The sequence below is a fragment of the Ostrea edulis genome, chromosome 2 (assembly GCF_947568905.1).
Source record: "Ostrea edulis chromosome 2, xbOstEdul1.1, whole genome shotgun sequence".
In the NCBI taxonomy this organism is placed as follows: Eukaryota; Metazoa; Mollusca; class Bivalvia; order Ostreida; family Ostreidae; genus Ostrea; species Ostrea edulis.
The window spans coordinates 95,305,710-95,327,473 of NC_079165.1; the positions used below are offsets into that span (position 1 = coordinate 95,305,710).

Here is a 21,764-nt window from a genome sequence, read left to right on the forward strand (position 1 = left end):
TGAGATTTTGTGGTGTGTTTTTTTTTAAAAGGGGGAAGATATATGGAGCGCCAAATTAACATAAACTCAAATAATTGAAGATATCTTCAATTATTTGAAGATATCATCAGTTCATTTGATGCGCGCAACAATTTAATTGAAAATCTCTTCAAATAATTAATGATATCTTCAATTCTGAATTATTGCGCGCATTAATTGAATTGATGATATCATTAATTCTTCAGCTGATTTGATGCTCTCCTTAATTGAATTAGTGATCTCTTCAAATGAATTAATGATATCGTGCTACAATTCAATTGAAGAAAGCAATAATTGATATAATGCGCACATTAAATCGATTGATGAGAGCAATAATGGAATTGATGCGCGCATTAATTCATTTGATATTTCGGTTGGAGAATGATATTTGTGGTCACTGGAGCAGTGAAATCAATCTCTACCCAGAGTTATCGTTCCTTACACACACACACACACACACACATGTGAGTGTAAGGAACGATAACTCTGGGTAGAGATTGCAGCGAAATGTGAACTTTTCTTTTTTACACGAGCGTACCATGTATTTGTTGATGATAATTTGGAACCTATTCTAACCCTGATCCTCACAAAAGAAATATTATCATGATGCTCGTGAAAATCTGAATTGGTCTGACCTCCCCCTTTCCCATCTGTCTCCCCCACTTTCTGATGCCCTGCAATTCCATATGTTGAACATTTGGATCATAGTAAAACTTTTACATACATGAATAGTCAATGTACACTGAATGCCTCACAGACATGTATAATGCAATTGACACATCCTCATCTACCAAAATGTTGTTTGTTCTCCAACCGATTCTTTTTCTAAAGCTATAATCATCTCTATCTTTATGGAGCGCCAAATTAACATAAACTCAAATAAATGAAGATATCTTCAATTATTTGCAGATATCATCAATTCAATTATTGCTCTCTTTAATTGCATTAATGCGCGCATTAAATCCATTACTGCTCTCATCAAATGAATTACTGCGCGCTTCAATTCAATTATTCCTTTCATCAACGGAATTAATGCGCACATCAATTGAATTAATGGTAGCAATAATTGATTTAATGCGCGCATTAATTCAATAATTGCTCTCTTCAATTCAATTGATGCGCACAATAATTCAATTAATGAGAGCAATGATAGATTTGATGCGCGCATTAATTCAATTATTGCTCTCTTCAATTTATTTGATGAGATCATCAATTTCGTAGAAATATTGCTCGCAATAATTAATTTAGAGCTCGGCATAAATGATTTGATGATCTCTTTAATTCAATTGAAGATATCTTTAAATCATTTACAATGCTTTTGTATAAGGAATTAATGCGCGCATCAATTCTTTTAAAGAGAGCAACAATTCAATTAAAGAGATCATTAATTCAATTGTGGATATGTTGAATTGAAGATATCTTTAATTATATAGTTGCTCTCTCTAAAAGAATTATTGCTCTCTTCAAATGAATTAAAGATATCATTAATTCAATTGAAGAGAGAAATCACTGAATTAATGCGCGCATTAAATCCATTATTGTTTTCTTCAAATTAATTAATGCGCGCATCAATTCCATTATTGCTCTCATCAATTGATTTAATACGCGCATTATATCAATTATTGTTTTCTTCAATTGAATTGTAGTGCGCATCAATTCAATTGTTGATATCATTAATTCATTTGAAGAGATCATTAATTCAATTAAAGCGCGCATCAATTCAGCTGAAGAATTAATGATATCATCAATTCAATTAATGCGCGCAATAATTCAGAATTGAAGATATCATTAATTGTTTGAAGAGATCTTTAATTAAATTGTTGCGCGCATCAAATGAATTGATGATATCTTCAAATAATTGAAGATATCTTCAATTATTTGAGTTTATGTTAATTTGGCGCTCCATAGAAAACTGGTTCGGTGGTGTACTCTACACAGGGATGGATGCAGGATTCTCTGAGGCAAGGGGTCTGGGGGCCACCTTTTGGTCCGTAGTGAGTCCAGGGCGAAACTCTGGTGGGGGTTCTAAGGGTCAAAGCCCTGATGAGGCCCAGGGGCCAAAACCCTCGAAAGCTCCCTCGTTTTTATGTATTTTTATTGCAAAATCTAGCATAGAATGAGATGTAATTTTTGGTACACATATTGAGTTTATTTTCAACATAGGGTACATGCTTTTTCTACTAAACACACTACGTGAATATAAAAACACAAGCACCTGAAATATGAATACTACTAAACACCCCACCCCCTGTATTTTGGTAAAAAAATTTAAAAAATTGCGGCGACTCTGAAATGTGTGGATTCCTTGTCTTTCTCACATTATCATCAGTGTGAGATAGACTTTACCCATGTGAGACAGCCATGTGAGATTTTTCTGTCTCACACTGCTGCGATGTCATATAATTGTGACGTCATATATTTTCTATGATGTACGTTGCACGGTGAAGATTTACGTTACACGATGAAATATTTTGCATTGTTATCTTTAAATTTTAATGTATATAGCTTTCTGTTGGACAACCCTGGGTTTTTTAGTTTACGCTTACAGTGTAAACCATTTTCGGGAACGCTCTTTCTGCCTATCTAATTAGTTTTTGCATCGAATTTCAAATAAGGATTTTGATAATTTAGAATTTTCTCAAAGCTCCTAAATTTATGCACTAAACTGTAGGTAAAATGTGAGAAAAATAATCCTTCATTATTAACTCGTGTGGGATAGGGGAATTCCACCTCTGGAACAAGATTCGCTGTCTAGGACTCGGCAAAGCCTCGTCCTAGACTGCGAATCTTGTCCCTTCGGTGGAATTTCCCTATCCCACACTCGTACTAATGAAGGATTCTATTAATCTCATCCTTCTTTTCGATTTATGTAATAGTTTCACGCTTTATGTAAGCTTTAGAGATTAGCCTTCTACCGGTATAATACAATACGTGTAATTAATTTCCTGTATATTACCATTTGAAAATTTTATTTATTGTGGCAACACCCTACCCCCAGGACCTCTGAATTGAACAATTTTGAAGTTGAATTACCTGAAGATACTTACACATTAATATGACTAAAATCATGGCCCTACTGTTTTCAAGATGAATTTTTTTTTTTTTTTTTTTTTAAAAACGTTTGGTTATATATTGCTATGTAAAACCTTTATTCCCTTTTGTGGTCCCACCCTACAGGGGGGGGGGGGGGGGGGGGGGGCAAGATTTTAACTAACTTGAAATAGGATGTTTTCATTTAAATTTTAACTTTTCTGGCCCTGTGGTTCTTGAGAATATTTTTAAATGACCCCATTCTAATTTTGCATTTTCCCCTTTGAAGGGGTCATGGGTCTTCATTATGATTAAACAAACTTGATCCCCTTTCACCAAGGTTGATTTGTACTAAGTTTGACTAAAAATTACCTAGTGGTCCTGTAGAAGAAGTTGAAAATTTGAAAACCATAGACAACAGACAAATCTTGATAAGAAAAGCTTACTTGAACCTTCGTCTCAGGTGTAAAAAAAATATATAGGCCTATATACCAGATGTTGGATCAGGTGCCTATGAGGAGTAAACATCCATCCCCTGTCGACCGATTACACCCGCCGTGAGCCCTATATCTGAAACGGCCAACAATTGGTATGAAACATAATCTTTAAACTATAATTTTTGTTATCAATGTTATATGAATGATGTCGAATGAAGATATGCCAACATTTGAAAACATATACATTCATGTATTCTAGATAACAAAATCATGACCATATAGCCTACACATTTCACGCTTGTATAATGATACTGTATATAAGACTCGTGGCTTAACTGCCTGCTCCTCATACATTGTGAATGTTTTGGTTTTTGCTTTGTTTTTGTCATATTGTTAAAACAAATTAACCTGTATGTTAACAACTTCGGACTATAATCTGGGTAGCTCAGCAGGCATAATACCCATAGTCCACTGCGTCTCCACAGAACTCTTGCGGAAGTTTGGCTCAGTAGGTTAACGTGTCGTCTGCTGATCTGGAGATTGTGCGTTCGAGTTTCGCAGGGATCCCCCCCACCCCACCCCCCAGATTACTTTCTACTAATACTGCATTTTTCTTCCTTTTACTGAATGAGGTAAATTTAAAACCTTTTTTTTTTTATCTCATAATATCATCGTACAAATCCTTCTCTTTCCATCCATATCAGATTTTTGCGTTGCGAGTCTATGTACCCCCCCCCCCCCCCTTGAAAAATCCTGCCTACGGGCCTGTGGTGTGTTACTCCCCAGGAAGAATTAAATGTTTGGTGGTGCATGTTTGCTTAAATATCTTGATATTGTTACCATCTATTTTCTTTAATGTTAAAGTAAATCTTATATTAATAAATAATGAAATTACTTATACCTATATTTATTTCAGGTTTCAATTTTGTACCTTTTAACTACAATTGCATAATTTTGATATACATCATAACAACTGTCATTGTAGTCTTCAACAACCTTGTCCCTTATCAGGATTGAATTAAGTTTCTTTAAAAATTAGAAAAAGAAATTCCAGTTCATCGGATGAATTATTTTACAGCGAATAATAGTGTCATTCTACACATACTGACCAGAGGAAACTTTACTTGTGAGGGGAAAAAAAGAGTCAAGAGGGTGCGTACTGCATGTGTACTATGTTCTAAAACTTGAGCAGTACTATAACATTAGCTTATGTGTCAAATGTCAATTCAGTCCGACAAAATCCTATCTCGAATCTTCTGTATAAATAACCAGGTGTGTTATCAGAAAGTGGGTGGGTTGATATATTTAAAGTTTGTTTTTAGATCATTAAACCCTGAGAGGTGAATCCCACTTGATAGGAATTTGACACACTTCTAAATGATTAATGGTCGTTACAGCTCAGGGGCTTGCTCCCGTTAAAAAAAAACTTGTAAACAATACGATTTTTAAGGGGAGCAAGTCCCTGTGGTTAAAAGCGATTAGCATTTTCAATCAAAATTTTGCAAAACTAGTGAAAAATTAGAAAGACAGTTAAAAAGGTTTTTCATATAAATTCCATATACAACGAGTTCATATTTTACACGTTTTATAATTGCTGTATCGACTTTACTATGTATAAAAAAGTTAAAGCAACATTTCTTGACGACGAAAAAAATTACACTAAATTTTAGAAACGCTCATACTAGAGGGTCTAATAAAAGTTTTAAACTAAACAGCAGCGGTTAGTCCGAAATATCTGACGTTTTCCTGGCTTTTTTATGATTTTGATATTTACCGTGCCAGGCACGTGGTGGTGGCAGGAAAACGTAAGATATTTTGGACTAAGCAGCGACATATCTGATAACAATAATTAAATATGTTTTCCACAGTGGCAGATTTAGAGGGGAGTTGACCCCCATACTCCGCCCACCACTAGCTCGTTTTCACAAAAAAGGTTTATATTCAATTTCAATTTATTTATTGACATCACCATGTTGGCATACAGTCAAAATAACATAACAAAAAGAAAAGAAAAAAAATTATGGCACAATTACTATAGCATATATAAGACGTTATTTAAAGTCCACGAATTTGTTTTCTCTGCATAAAGCATCTATCTAAATAGTTATACAAACGTTTTGTAATATTATAATCACATGGGTAATTAACAATTTCCTTAATGGGATCAGTACCACAGTATAATTTATCACTAAGAATATCATAATATTGGAATCGAAGTTTGTCATACACAGGACAGTAAAGTACAAAATGTTTTTCGTTTTCAACAAATAATTTACAAGCATAGCATATACGTTTTTCCTTCGGGATTATTGATCTACAATATCTGCCTGTTTTAATAAATAGTGAATGTGCACTTATTCTTAATTTTGTAAGCTGTGGTCTTTCACACCCTTTCAAAGGAAACTTTAAGTAATCCTGAAATTTATATTCATTACAATTTACTAGTAAGATGTTACTGTAGAAATAAAGTTTTCCTGAGTTAGTTTTATTAAGCTTACACCTAAAGTTATGGTAAGTTTATGTTGGAGATTGAAAATCTTGCTTTGCCATGAATTATAGCTCTTCTTCAAAGCTAATTCTTTGTCTTCTTTAAAAGCTGATGCGTTATATGCCTTTTTAGCACGTTCTGAAAGTTGTTCAGAAGCAAACTTCAGTTTTCCATTTGATGTAAATACAAGTCCTAAATATTTATATTGATCTGTTATAGGTACAATGTTATGCTTATAGTAAAAGTCATACATATCTTTCACTGATGCACTTCTAGAGAAAATCATTGCATTGTTGTTGTGTTTTTTTTCTTATTCACTTGTAATTTCCAATCTGTACAATATTTTTCTAAAGCATTCAGACAATTTTGAAGCCCAGATAAGATTCAGAAATTAAAACTAAGTCATCAGCAAAAAACATGTGATTAATAGGCATGAGTCTAAATATGCTGGTAAAGTATCGGAACTATTTAAGTATTCTAACAAATCATCAACATATACATGTATATGTTAAACAGTGTAGGACTTAAATTATCCCCTTGTTTTACCCCTCTGTTTGCTATGAATGGTTCACTAATCATGTTATTATTTTTACAAGAATACAGTGTATTGGAGTACATGTTACATAGGAGTTAATGAAAATTTCCACCAATACCTTTCCTATAGATTTATACATTAATGCAGACCTCCATACGGTATCAAATGCTTTTGAAAACATACAAATTTTGTTTCTTTTTACACAAATACTTATTAACTAAAGTTTTGAGTACAAAAATGTTATCCGTAGTTCTATGATTTTTTTTCTGAAACCAGTTTGATATTGACTTAATAAATCATTATTTTCAAGATAGTTATTTAAACGTTGTTGCAACAGACCTGTAAAAGGTTTCCCCGTACAACTAGTGATACTTGATCCTCTGTAGTTATTTGCGTCATTAGGATCACCATTTTTGTACAGGGATGTGATCATTGATAGGTTCCATGATTCAGACATTTTGCCATTATTCGGAAACATTAAATACTTTAGTTAATATTGGTAATAGAATATCTCTACTTGTTTTTATAAATTCATTAAGAATTAATTAAGTAATTCCCTGCAGATTTGTTGGTTTTTTTTTAGTTTAGTAATGCCATGTCTGATTTCATTATTAGTAATTGGATAGTCTAAAGGGTTATTTTGTTGTAAAACTTGATTATCTATATTCTGATCAAATTTGTCCTTTAAGGAATTATGTATATTTAGTAAGGATCTGTAATGGTCAACAAATTCTGATGTGCCAATTGTAGTAGCTTTTATATACATATACTACTTTTAGGCTACAGCCTCCATTTTGGGCGGGAAAAGTAACCCTTTGAAAATTTCTGAACCCGCTCCATGATATAGATTGACTATCGTGCATTTTAAGTGAGATACGAACGCTAAAATGTGGACTTTGGTGTTACGGTGTGCATCAGACTCTATTTTGAGCACCAAATAACAATATTTACCTTGGCACGTACAACCAGGAGGCCATGACCCCTTAGTGTGATAACGTTATTTTGCGTCATTTTTACCTGCAACGTAAGTTGTCTGCAATATAAGTCTGAACTAGTGATTTGATCCTATATGGTGATGGACGAATGCTCGCCGGAAGTCTGGCTGTAGAGTGAGCCCCCCCCCCACCCCCCCAGTAGTCTCGCTCTAGAGTGAGCCTTCCTCCCAGCAGACTTGCTCTAGAATAAACCTTACCCCCAGGGGGAAGACTCTCTCTAGAGCCATAACACCCTCTTGAAGTCTCGCTCTAGAGGGACACCCCCGCTTTCATCCCCTCCTGTGCAAACTATGAAATAAATTTTAGTTGATCTGACAGGGAATTACCCACCTACCTACCTTAAGTTGTACAAGTTTAAAATCATAACCGATATTTGTACGCAGATGAGAAGAAACATAAATTCATTTTTCAAACTTCTAAAACTAACCAAGGCATAGGTATTGTGTGGGTCAAAGTTCAAGGTCAATGAGTCAAACAAAATGACTTATTAATTCCAATATGTTTTATTCACCGTTTTCTTCTCTTGATTTTAATGAACGACTTAATCAAAATCATTTAATGCCCTGCTGAAAAAGGTCTTGGTATCTAAACAATCTCCATAAAGTGATAGTAGTTTACCAGGAATAAATAAAGGGGGAAGTCTGACTCTACAACTAGTGATAGAGTAGGTCTTCCCAAGGGGAAGTCTGGCTCTAGAGTGGAAGTCTCATTAGGGGGGAGGTTCACTCTACAACACCGGCTATCATCTATTATATCACATTTCGTTATATACAGGCCTGTACAGGGACTCATAAGTCTGGAATAAAACTGAGGTAATCCACGCAAGTTCATATAGGTCAATGAGATATGTGATTTGAGAAATGAAAAAGGACGGTCATTTGGATTATGGGATTTTTTTGTCGTGAAAAATTCTTTGTATGAATATGTAGCTTGAATCTTCTGTATTCTAATCTTTATGGTCGCTGCGCTCGTTATTAATCTTTTATGGGTCCTCAGCAAGTCACAATGCAATCCAATGGCAGATTATTGGAATGAGGGAAGCCAATCTGATTAAAACCAGATCCTTTGATCCGCTCATATAGATCGCCAAGTGTGTGGCGATCAACGTGCCATCTGTTGAATCGTCAGAAAGTGCCAGTTTACAAATGACATCAAAGATCGTGCTAGATCTGGAAGACTCCGTAAAAGGATATTGCACTAATAAGGCTGGTTAGACGAAACGTACTCACCAATAGCTCAGTTTTAAAAAGGGACTGGTTGCCACGTCGTTTTCTTTCAACGACAATAGTGTGGAATCGACTGAAGTCATTTGGTTACTGTGCGAGAAGACCCATAAAGAAACCTTTGCTTACAGGCGCATAGTTGCCTATACGCGAGAACGCACCTGCGTACACTTCATTTGCGAGAGAGAGAGAGAGAGAGAGAGAGAGAGAGAGAGAGAGAGAGATGTCATTAAAATATCTGTGCTTCAAAAATACATCATTCAAACAAATTCAAAGGCCAGTTTGAATTCCAAATCATCAACACCAAGTCGAATATCACTTTAAGGAGGTACTCTACATTGTCATAATAGCTGACTTACTTTTAAAACATGGATGAAAATATAAATATTAGCAATATTTGCCTATTCATTTCAATGCTCATCGCCTAGCTGAGTAGCTCAGTAGTTTAACACGTCGACTGCATGCTGAACTGTAGATCGCGGTTTGTAGTACAGCAGGAGTTTTTATTTATTTTTTCAGACTGCCTTCTACTAAATCTGCATTTATTTTTGGCTAAATAAAGTAAATTTGAAAGTTTTAAATTTCAAAATACTATTGTGCATATCCTTTACTTTTCATCCATATCAAATTTCGCTGGTGTAGCATACATCCTTATTGTACATCACATGTACATCAATCTAATTAAAATTAAATCCTATGATCCGCTTATCTACTATAGCGATAATAGGTGAGCGGATCATAGAATTTAATTTTAATTAGATGGCATGTACGTGTAGTGGTCGCATTTAGGATATTTTTGTTATCAATAACATTTACCATATATACCAGTTGAAAACAATGAAAATAAGTGGACAACACAATTAGTAAAACAAACGTAAAGTCACCTCAAAGTACACACTGTGCGTTGACATTATAAAACACTTTAGAAAATAATTTTGCAATTAATCGTAACAACTCGGCCATTTCCGCAAGCGACAAATTATTTGTCACTTGCGGAAATGTCCGAGTAGTTACGATTGAATTATTTTGTGCATTCTTTTTGTTTTGGAAATTGACAAGAAACACGGTTTCTCTGCACAGGAAATCCAACGTTTGATCAGAGGCTTAAGACGACGCATAGAGTCCGTCATCCGTGTGCACGGAAGTTACGCTGGATACTAATAAACCCTGTTTAGTTTGAAGTTTACAATGTAACAAGACGTTATTTTATTTATAATAGACATTCATTTTCAAGGCATAGTTATTTAGTGTAAATTTTCCTCGCAAATTTCTCGTCTTTTTAAATAACATGATGGTGTTTTTACGGTTTCAGAGATCATGCGATGCTAATAAAAATGATGTAAAACAGGAAAACTGTTATTCATTATCGACCGCCAGGAGGCGTGTGATTTATAAAGACGACCGTGAATAACCTTCTACATTGGAAAATAATAAACTTGTATGGAGTGTTAAATTAACATAAACGCAAATAATTGAAGATATTATTACTTGAAGATATCGTTAATGCAATTATTGCGCGCAATTTCAATTGATGTGCGCTTCAAATCAAATTGCTCTCTCCTCAATTTAATTGATGCGCGCATCAATTGAATCATTGCCCGCAATAATTGAAATGATGCGCGTATCAATTGGAATGTTGTGCGAAATTATTGAATCCATGCGCGCATCAAATCAATTAGGCCCATTAATCTCATAAATTGAATTAGTTTAGACTTTATTTCATTTCAATAAGTCAACACACACACACACACACACACACACACACACACACACACACACACACACACACATATATATATATATATATATATATATATATATAAGTAGTATGAACACAGAATTCGGAAACAAGTTGTAGCAACTTATGTTAATCCGTTTCCTTGAATTAACGTTGAATGATAAATGTACATTTGCCCTTGTTGCATGACAAAGATGAAAATGAAAAATTAAGAAAAATAAAAGACCCCCCCCCCCAAAACAAACATTGAAAGAGATATTATAACATACTTTCATAAACTACATATTCACAGTATAGATATACAGATGCACAACATACATGTATAACGGTCAGCAAGTAATGAATATACAATAACTTCCAAACAAGAAATTTAACCACTTTACAAACAAAAACGAAACTCGATAAGATTAAGTTACAAAATCAAACAAGTTTAATAAATTGAATTGATGCATGAATCAATGTGGTGGAATTATTGCTCGCCTTTAAAATTTAATTTGGAGCTCAGTATATTAAATGATTTGATATCTTTAATTCAATTGAAGATATCTTTAATTTACAACGATTTTGTATAAGGAATTAATGGCCACATCAATTGTTTCAAAGACAGCAACAATTGCATTGAAGATTCATTAATTCAATTGTGCATAGGTTAAATTGAGGATATCTCTGATTACAATAATTACTCTCTCTCTCTCTCTCTCAAAGAATTATTGCGCATTAATTGAATTGATGCGCGCAATAATTCGGTTCTGTATCCCTCATGTACCTTGACAACTGATATTCAAATTTTAGCTAACCATTATAGAAATACCTTAGATAAACATTCGAAAAGTTAAAAATGGAAACATAATTTTTTTTAATTTTCGACTCAAATCGCGTCCATGTCTCTTTGAAAATCATATAAATAAGATAATAATCAATGCATGCAAGTTTGTGTCATTGTTTGCTTCATGTTTCTAATCACTTACAGAGGGCTAATGCAAAGAACAATTTTAACTGGGAAAAAAAATCATTAATACATTTTTGTCAAAAATGCATATGCTAGTAATTATTTTTCTATGATTTATATAATATATTCCACATATCATATTCTACATGAAAGTTATTTTTATTTCCTTTGAGATGAAACTACTTTTAATACTTCATGGAATACCATCTAAAGCAGTGGAATATTCTCTAAAATGTGAACAATATACTCTTAACTTGCCAGAATGAACTACATGTATCGTGAAAGAATTTTAAAGATTCGATACAAAAAAAACCCCAAAAAACAAACAAACAAACCAAAAAAACAAAAAACAAAAAAAACAAAAACAAAAACACACAAACAAACTCACGATAGTTACTAAATGGTTTGCTTTATATAGTTTTGAAAAAGTTGCGGCCGAATCTGACGTTTGCGTCAGTAAGTTTTCTTGTCTTATAGTGTGAAATTAAACATCATACTTCTAGGATAAGAGGAGAGGTTGGTTTAGCGATATTTTCCACGTTTACATTTGTAGTCATCACTTCCATGGATTCTCTTACAGGATTCAAAATGTGTCTTCATGGCCAGCATTTGAGCTATAAAATGCATAAATAAAATGGTACCAGTTTATTATGGTTTAGAGGGGAAATCTCGTTGAATATATATCCCAGAATGACCATGGGCCTAGATCGAAAATAAATCTACAGGAAGTATTAAGGTTTACGAGGCCTCACTCTTTTCTAGGCAGTACCGGTACTTTGTATAGTTTATAAATTATGCATTTTTTTTAAATGTGCCTCTACAGTGAGATCTGAACTCCTGACCAGCAAAAACGTGTGTTACATATATATATGTGTGTGTGAATATATATAATATATATATATATATATGTGTGTGTGTGTGTGTGTGTGTGTGTGTGTGTGTGTGTGTGCATTAACGACCAGTGGCGTAGCTTCCATTGAGGCAACCGAGGCAGCTGCCTCGGTAAAAAAAAAAAACAACCCACCTTTTACGTTGTTAAAATGTCGATAGCTTCTGCCTCGGTAATATTCGAACCCAAGCTACGCCTATCACGACAATTAGCAACAAACCTCTTTTTACATGTGCATTATTAAAAATTGACTGGATGGCGTCAGTGGTCATTAGTGGTCTAGAAGCTATGATGAAATACACACACAAAAGCCCATGTAACAATCATTTCAGGTAAGTATACGAAGTAACCACTTGACTAAGCCAGCTCTTCGACATTGGTTGTAGATTGTGTATTTAAACTACGTATATACGGAGTGGTGCAATACCCAAATCAATAAACACGTGACCCGGGTTATGAAAGGTGAAATCAACCGAATGACACACGTAAAGAAATCAATCCTTTTTTTTTCGTATTTTTTCTTTAACTATTGACATAATTGCTTTTATATAGATCTAGTACCAATGCACCGTCCCGTGGTATCTTTTGCATTACAGTGGAGTTAATCATATGTACTTTACTACCTTTACTATTATTACATGTAGAGTTGTTATGTACATGTATATATATGGACATCTATATATGCATTTTTTAAAAAAAAATTTCCCCTATGTGTATTTCTGACTGTTTTGCATTAGGATACACGGTGGTACTTACATATATTACATCAAGTAATGTCTCGTGTTATGTACATTGTCTAAGCTCATACTACTAGTATTACTGTATATTATGTGTGAACCATATGAAACCATATTGCACATATGCACTCATTATAAACATGACATGTTGATCTAGTACCAATGCACCGTCCCGTGGTATCTTTTGCATTACAGTGGAGTTAATCATATGTACTTTACTACCTTTACTATTATTACATGTAGAGTTGTTGTGTGCATGTATATATATGGACATCTATATATATATATATATATATATATATATATATATGTATATATATATGTGTATATATATTTTCCCCTATGTGTATTTCTGACTGTTTTGCATTAGGATACACGGTGGTACTTACATATAATGCAAATAAGTATTATCATGTTCAAACGTCTCATGTATGAACATTGCTCATACTAATAGTGCAGATTTTACTCTTGTTTTGTTTTTCTTTTTATCGTCATTGCACATTGAAATGTTAACAATCATGTATGCTGTATGCCCGAGAGGGCCCTGATTTGGAAATAAATCATATTCTATTCTATAGCAGAGGCATATATATATATATGTATATAGTCACTAGATTCACAGGTTTCTGAATTTTAATCAATAAATAGATATAGATAGAAAAAACCCTATCAATATATATAAATACACGTTTATTTATATATATTGATAGAGTTTTTTTCTTCTTCTTTTTTTCCCTATTTATATCAATTTATTGACTAAAATTCAGATACCTGTGCTAGATTCCAGTTTTTACATCTTTTTAGAATGATAAATATACAATGTAATATTTGTAGTAAAATACAAATGTTTTGTGGAGGCAAACTAGCTGTACAGGGTTAAAGAAATCACTGACAAATCAAGTGACTTCAAATATACATAAACATGAGAAGAAAAATTAAATGGTCTCCGTCTTCTCTAAAGGAAGAATAATAACAGACATGAGTATGATCAGCATTTAATATCAACCAATCTCTATATAAAACTAGGAATTCCCCATTATATATTCAGACTAATATAACATTCAAACATGAATATGTTAATTCCGTTTGATATGAAAACTATTGTGTTAAATGAAAATTTTAAAATACAAAATTAGCATTCTGTTTTTGAAAAATCCCATTTTCTTGAATACATATACATTTGGCCATTAGTTCACTTCTGTAACGTTTATCAGATTCATACTTAATTGTTAGGGACTTGTGTTATAGCACGATAAATAAACAAAGGACACCAACAAACTGTATCTACTATACATCAGTATGTAAACATCGACCAGGCCCCAAGGGTATAAATTCGCTCTCTTACCTTTACGGTATTTCTCAAAAAAAAGAAGAGAAATATAAAGGAGTTATAGAACGTTTTGACGGAACAATGCACTTCCTTATATATTGTCAATATAGCACATTGTGTGTTTACATGTTTGTACTGCAGCAAGGGTTGTATACATAGCATATCTAAGAGCAGCGTACGGTGGATCTCATCAAATATTGGAAGAAGCCCAATCAAAAGGGCTGATTTAAAGTGTGTATTGTAGGTCACCTATATATACCTAGCCGTGATGTTTTCATTCTGTTATTCGTACATCCCTTCGGGCAGTACGTGAACCTGGTGATCAGCTTGACCGGTAAGTTAAATGCATTTCCTTTTTCGCTAATACGCTAATGTTTACATTCGAAAGAAGCGACCCAGAAAAAATAGATTTAAGGAATTTAATTATAAGACTCGAGATTATTTTGTTCGAGGATTATAACGACCTATTAGAATAACTACGTTATGCAAGGATTTTTAAACACATTTTTTTCCTGCTATCTTTAATAGCTCTGAGGAGATCGATAGTTCGACACGCAAATACAATCAAGGTGACCTGAGTAGTATGGTCTAGGGTTAAGGAAGGATGGACTACATCAACTTCCTACCCATTCTGCAGTACTGTATGAAGGAAACTCTCACTCAGAAATCCAAACTGAGCGAATCAGCAAGGGTCACTTCATCGGACATCATCAATAGAGCGGCCTTGTTACACGATGTCGTCGATAAAGTGAAAGAACGTCTTCTTGAAAAAACTAAATGCATTCTGGACAGTGAATTGAAAAAGTTGGATGACCATGAAGGGGAATTAAAAACTTGGATTTCCTGGCTTTCTGCTCAAACTGACATTTCAAATCAGAACGTGGCCATAGTGGAAGATGAAGATAATTGTAAAACGCAAAACGAAGAAAAGAAAGAATGGCTTCCGAACTTACAGCGTGTCTCTGAGACTCAGCATGTAAGCCTATACTTTAAAAATGGAGAAATTATCAACGATACATTTGTCAATTCATTGTTTGGATCGGTAAAAAATTTCAGCATCACTCCACCTCCGCTAATTCGCAAGGGAAGACGTGACACTTTTCCAACAATCAATCTGAAACCCTCAGCCAAATTCAGATGCCAGGGTACTGCTGGGAATATCCACGCCATTGCTCCAATATCAAGGAACGAGGCTTGGATCTGCTGTGGTTGGGGCAGCAAGGAGATACACCTTTATCATTCAGATGGCGAGATGTTGGTGTCGGTGAAACTGGACATCCCAGTTGATCACATAGTGTCAACACGCAATGGAAATCTTTTAATTTCTAGTTACAATGGGAACTCAATTTGGCGTATTGACGAGCAACTGAGTGTCACGAAATTTGCTACCCTGTCCTTTATACCGCGTGGTATGGCCATGACAGAAACTAACGAAGTTTATGTATGTGGAGTAGAAAGAAATGGAAGCCAGGATGACCTGACAACTCAGAACAGACGACATTTGATCGCTAAGTTTGCCGCAGATGGCACATTTATAACCGATATCACTATTTCTCCCCACGATCCTCACAGACTTGGTGTAATAAACGAAAACAAGTTATGTTTTTCAGACTACAGCAAAAACAATAAACGACAGCTTGTGATCATGGACAAGACCGGTAAAATATTGCACACTTACACCGGGAAAAACGAACAGAAATGCCAATTGGAGAACCCCTTTTATCCCCTTGGAACCCAAGTCGACCAGTATGGACATATCATCGTGGCTGATTGGAATAACGACTGTGTGCATCTACTGGATATAAATGGACAATTCTGTCAGTTTTTAGTTAACGAAGATAATGATGTAGAACGCCCTTGCTCATTGGGACTGGATCGTGACGGTCAGCTATGGGTTGGCGACGCCACTGGCCACGTGCATGTGTTTAGCTATTGCAGCTGGCAACAGTGAACTTATGACCACGTGCATGTGTTTAGCTATTGTAGTTGGTAAACGTGAACAACGTGTAATAGCCACGTGTATGTGTTCAGGTATTGCAGCTGGAAGACGTGAATACGTGTAATAGCCACGTGCATGTGTTCAGGTATTGCAGCTGGAAGACGTGGATACGTGTAATAGCCACGTGCATGTGTTCAGGTATTGCAGCTGGAAGACGTGAATACGTGTAATAGCCACGTGCATGTGTTCAGGTATTGCAGCTGGAAGACGTGGATACGTGTAATAGCCACGTGCATGTGTTCAGATATTGCAGCTGGAAGACGTGAATACGTGTAATAGCTACGTGCTTAATTTGTGTTTAGGTATTGCAGTTGGTAGACGTGAACTAATGCTGGATTGAACTAATCTTATCGGTATTAGTATTAACAAACATCAAATGTTCTAAAACACCTGTATTCAGTCCATTCGATTAAAACACTTTACAGTGAATAATTTAAGAGGGAGTTAGAAGGGTGCATAATACTACATTTATATATTATGACATTAGTACTGTGCTGTAGGGTGCAAATTCATATTACCTGCCCTCAGCTATTAATTAGGTTTTTCGATTGCCAAGTTAGTCCATAATCATTTATAGAGATAATTAAGTGTGTTATCAGTAGGCGAGTGAGTTAATATTTGATTTGTTTTCAGATCAGTTTACTCCGAGAGGTGAATGCCTCTTGGTAGGAATTTGACACACATTCTAAATAGAGGGTGTTTTGGTCGTTACAACCCGTAAGCATTTTTGAATGAGAAGGGATTGAAGTAAAAGTTTTATATTTTACAACGATTGATCGACTTCGCTATGTATGTTAATCAATATTGCACAATAAATGAAAGACTTTTTTGCCGTGTATATTCTGATCTTCCGTGCTCAAACTGAAAATCGGTTTATCGGTCAAAAGACCATATACAAACTGATTATGAGAACTTCAGTTGGGAATAGTGGGTACAACAAACATTTTGAACTTTGAATTGATTAGCTCACAGATGCCAATGTCACGATTACGTTTGAGGTTTTATCATTAAAACAACACACTAGATCGTGAACTTGTTCATCATATGCAGTGCATGTAAAACGGCAGAGAGGACCTCGGGCGGCATCTTACAACAATTGCCCAGAAACGAAACAAGTATTCAAATAATGATGTGTGGGCCTTTGAAAGTAAAATTTATAAAAGAACAAACGATAACTGCTTTGGACATGGTTTTAACATGCAGTATATTCGGAGTGTGTGTTGGGGTCGAGGTGGGGTGGTGGATTGGGGTCAGATGAAGGTGTTCCTTCCGCCCCTGCACCACTCTTTCCCCTTTCTCCTGGCTGTCAATCCCCCCAATATTGATTGTTGCCTGACAGTTCAGAGTGATAATGTATATGTAATAGTTTAGTGTGAGTTATCTACATTATGTAATATACAGAGCGGATGATCTAGAGCGGATCACAGGGGTGAACTACACTCCCATTGGTTGAAACACCCCTCCTTACCCCAATTTTGAGAGCAGCAAGAACAATTTCCTACTTAGGCGGGAGACTCACCATCTATACAGTCCGTTTTGTTCTGGATCGTTCCTGTTATACACTGTGGTTGGAGAGAATTTAAAAAAAAAAATCAAACTGCTTTGATAGAAGTTTTGCAGCTTACAGTCCAGTGGCAATGATCGATATCAATGAATCGCTCTACCTAAGTAGGTCACAGTGAATTAAATAATAAGAACATGTTTGTGAGGTCTTTCATCTTTACCACGTACGTAAACAACGAAAATTAGGACCACGCGAACAACAAAAATCATAACCACGTGAACAACGAAAATTAGAATCACGTGAACAACGAAAATTAGAACCACGTGAACAACAAATATTAGAATCACGTAAATAACGAAAATTAGAACCTCTCAAAACACGAGGGATTGTGTAGTGCTATATATGATAAAGCATATTGCACATTGTGAGATACAAGATCAACAGATCTTGGCATTTGAGGTGTGTTGTGGTAGAGACATGTCTCTGGTTGTGGTCCATAAAGAATAAAACGTTGGGAGTGTCCGGAATTACCCGCTGTTTCGGATTTCCCCTAGAATTACTTTGTACAACTTGCAGCATGCACGCATATATATTTTTAGTCATTTTCACTTTAAGAAAGTATAAACCTAAAAAAAAAAAAAAAAAAACACCAAAAAATCCAGATCAAGTATTTTTTAAAAAAAAAAACCCACAACTCTGATATCCTTAAAATAATTATTTCTTATAGCAAAGGGAGGGAATCCTGAAAATATTCAGACCAATCAAATACATAAATAACACACACACACACACACACACACACACACATATATATATATATATACACAGAATTTGAACGAATCAATCAAAAAGCTCAATATATTCATACACAAAGATTTCGAGTCATATTATATACATAAATAACACACACACACACACACACACATATATATATATATATACACAGAATTTGAACGAATCAATCAAAAAGCTCAATATATTCATACACAAAGATTTCGAGTCATATTATATACTGGTAACACAGAGTTGAAAGCAACGTGTCTGTATTAATCTATTTTATCATGTGACCGCATTGATATTGAATTAAAAGCTATTCCTTAATGCGTTATGATTTTCAAAGTGATCGTCTTAGCCGAGTTTTTAGTATTTGGTTTCACCCTTTTTATACACTTGATACGTGTATATATATGGAGCTCCAAATTAACATAAACTCAAATGATTGAAAATACCTTTAATTTATTTGAAGATATCATCCATTCATTTGCTCTGCGCAGCAATTCAATTAATGATCTCTTCAAACAACAGGGACGGATCCAGGAATTGTGGACAGGGGGCGCCACTGTATGAGGCAGGGGGTCTGGGGGGGGGGGGGGGGGCGCCTTGAGGCCCCCAGTGGGTCCAGGGCGAAGCCCTGGTGGGGACCCAGGGGTCGAAGCCCCCGAAAGCTCTTGGATTTTGCAAGTTTTATAGAGCTTGAAATATGTCCCCTATTTAGTCATTTGTACTATTTACTATCATTTTTTATAAGGTGAAATTAATAAAAATGACGAAAATTTTAAGGGTTTTTGGAAAAAATTAAGTTCTCCCAATAAAATATTTCAAGAAATGAAACGATTTTGTTATTGATTTCTCCGGGAGTGAAAGAAATTATTGCTTTTTTTTTTATCGTTTAGTACATTTTTCTAAACAAGATACCACGATTTACCTAAATTTGAAAATGGGGGGGGGGGGGGACTGATTGCGCCCCCCTTAAATCCGCCACTGAATAATTTATGATGTCTTCAAATAACTAATGATATCTTCAATTTTGAATTATTGCATGCATTAATTTGATAGCAAAAATATTTTTCAGAGGAATTTTATTCACTGGATAAAATAAAAACTGGTAAACTATTGATTGTGAAAAGTTTATATTTTCCATAGATAATAAAATGTCGTCGAGGGTATAAATCTATAATGCAATGATCCCCCCCCCCCCCGCAAAAAAAAAAAATCCACAGAAAACCCCACATTTTCGTTAATCAGAACGATAGAACAGATAAAAACTTGTTGAAATGACAATTTTTTAACGTCAACAGTTTAGAAAAACTGCTAATTTATAAATATGTATGCATTAACTGTGGCATGTGGACCTCGGGAAATCACATACAGTCGAGAGAATACAACAGGAGTTATTGCCCTTGTCAGCATTTTAATACACATTTTCTTTGGTTCTCAATAAAATCAAAATGTATTGAGTGGAAATTAATTAAGTTTTTCTACTTTCAACAATTAATATTGATAAATCACACGAGGGTGGAGCTACCTTAAGAAATAAGTTCATTTTTTTGAAAATACATGGAAGGCAAGAACTACGCCACTTTCTGCCGGTATACTTTATGAAGCGTATAATTACTGGAGTATGCCTCACAAAGCGTTGCAGTTCATGCTCTCATGTATTTTCAAAAATGACATATTTCTTACATTTACATTCTTCTTTTATTTCTGTCGTTAAAATAAACGTACAAAGCTTGCATTCACTGTTCTACCAAAGGTAAAAGGCCCATGGGCCACATTGCTCACCTGAGTCACCTTGGTCCATATCAGAAGACTTTCCATATATATTTGCATGTAAAACCGTAGTCCCTATTATGGCCCCAAACCTACCCCTGTAGGCCATGGTTTTTGTAAACTTGAATCTACATGTACACTATGTCAGAAAGCTTTCATGTAAATGTGAACTTCTTTGGCCCAATGGTTCTCGAGAAGATTTTTCCTATATATTTGTATGTAAAACTTTGATCCTCCCTTGTGGCCCCATCCTACCCCCAGGGGCCATGATTTGAACAAACTTGAATCTGCACTATGTCAGAAAGCTTTCATGTAAATATCAGCTTTTCTGGCTCAGTGGTTCTTGAGAAGATTTTTCCTTTATATTTGTATGCAAAACTTTGATCCCCTATTCTTTGGTCCAATGGTTCTTGAGAAGATTTTTCCTATATATGTATGTAAAACTTTGATCCTCCCTTGTGGCCCCATCCTACTCCCGGGGCCAGGATTTTTAACAAAACTGAATCTGCACTATATCAGAAAGCTTTCTTGTAAATCTCAGCTTTTCTGGCTCAGTGGTTCTTGAGAAGATTTTTCCCATATATTTGTATGTAAAACATTGATCCCACTTGTGGCCCCATCCTACCCCCTGGGGCCATGATTTTAACAAACTTGAATCTGCATTATATCAGGAAGCTGTCATATAAATCTCAGCTTTTCTGGCTCAGTGGTTCTTGAGATTTTTCCTATATATTTGTAAAACATTGATCCCCTATTGTGGCCCCATCCGACGCCCAGGGGCCAGGATTTTAACAATTTAGAATCTGCACTACCTAATAAAGCTTATCTATAAATTTCATCTTTTCTGGCCCAGTGGTTCTTGAGAAGATTTTTTAATGACCCTACTCTATTTTTACCTTTTCTTGATTATCTCCCCTTGGAAGGTGGCCTGGCCCTTTATTTTTTCAATTTAGAATTCCCTTTACCTAAGGATGCTTTGTGCCAGCTTTGGTTGAAATTGGCCCAGTGGTTTTTGAGAAGAAGTAAAAATGTTAAAAGTTGACAGGCGGACGGATAAACGGCGGAATACGGGTGATCAGCTCAGGTGAGCTAAAAATGTTGTTAGTACCAGTGGCATACATGGTACCAACATGGTTTGACTAAGGTATTATTGGTAGCCTCTGAACTGTGAAAGGAATTTTGTTAGCCATTGGTAGGGAAATTAACAATGGTAACCAGTAGTTACCTATGGTAACAAATGGTGGTTTTTCTTCCATAAATGCTGAACCAAGGAATGAATTTTAACGAAATTTTACTGCAATGCAATACATTCGTTTGCATCAAGTTCCTTGATTCTTTTCTA

The 21,764-nt window shown here is 35.0% G+C and overlaps 1 protein-coding gene across 1 annotated transcript; it reads left to right on the plus strand.

Moving 5' to 3' along the window:
* The first annotated feature begins 14,466 nt into the window (after positions 1 to 14,466).
* On the plus strand, positions 14,467 to 17,196 carry LOC125680390 (uncharacterized). Its single transcript, XM_048919948.2, has 2 exons — positions 14,467 to 14,703; positions 14,898 to 17,196. Exon 2 carries the CDS (start codon positions 14,974 to 14,976, stop codon positions 16,318 to 16,320), a length of 1,347 nt encoding a protein of 448 aa, XP_048775905.2. The 5' UTR covers positions 14,467 to 14,703; positions 14,898 to 14,973; the 3' UTR covers positions 16,321 to 17,196.
* Positions 17,197 to 21,764: the final 4,568 nt, after the last annotated feature.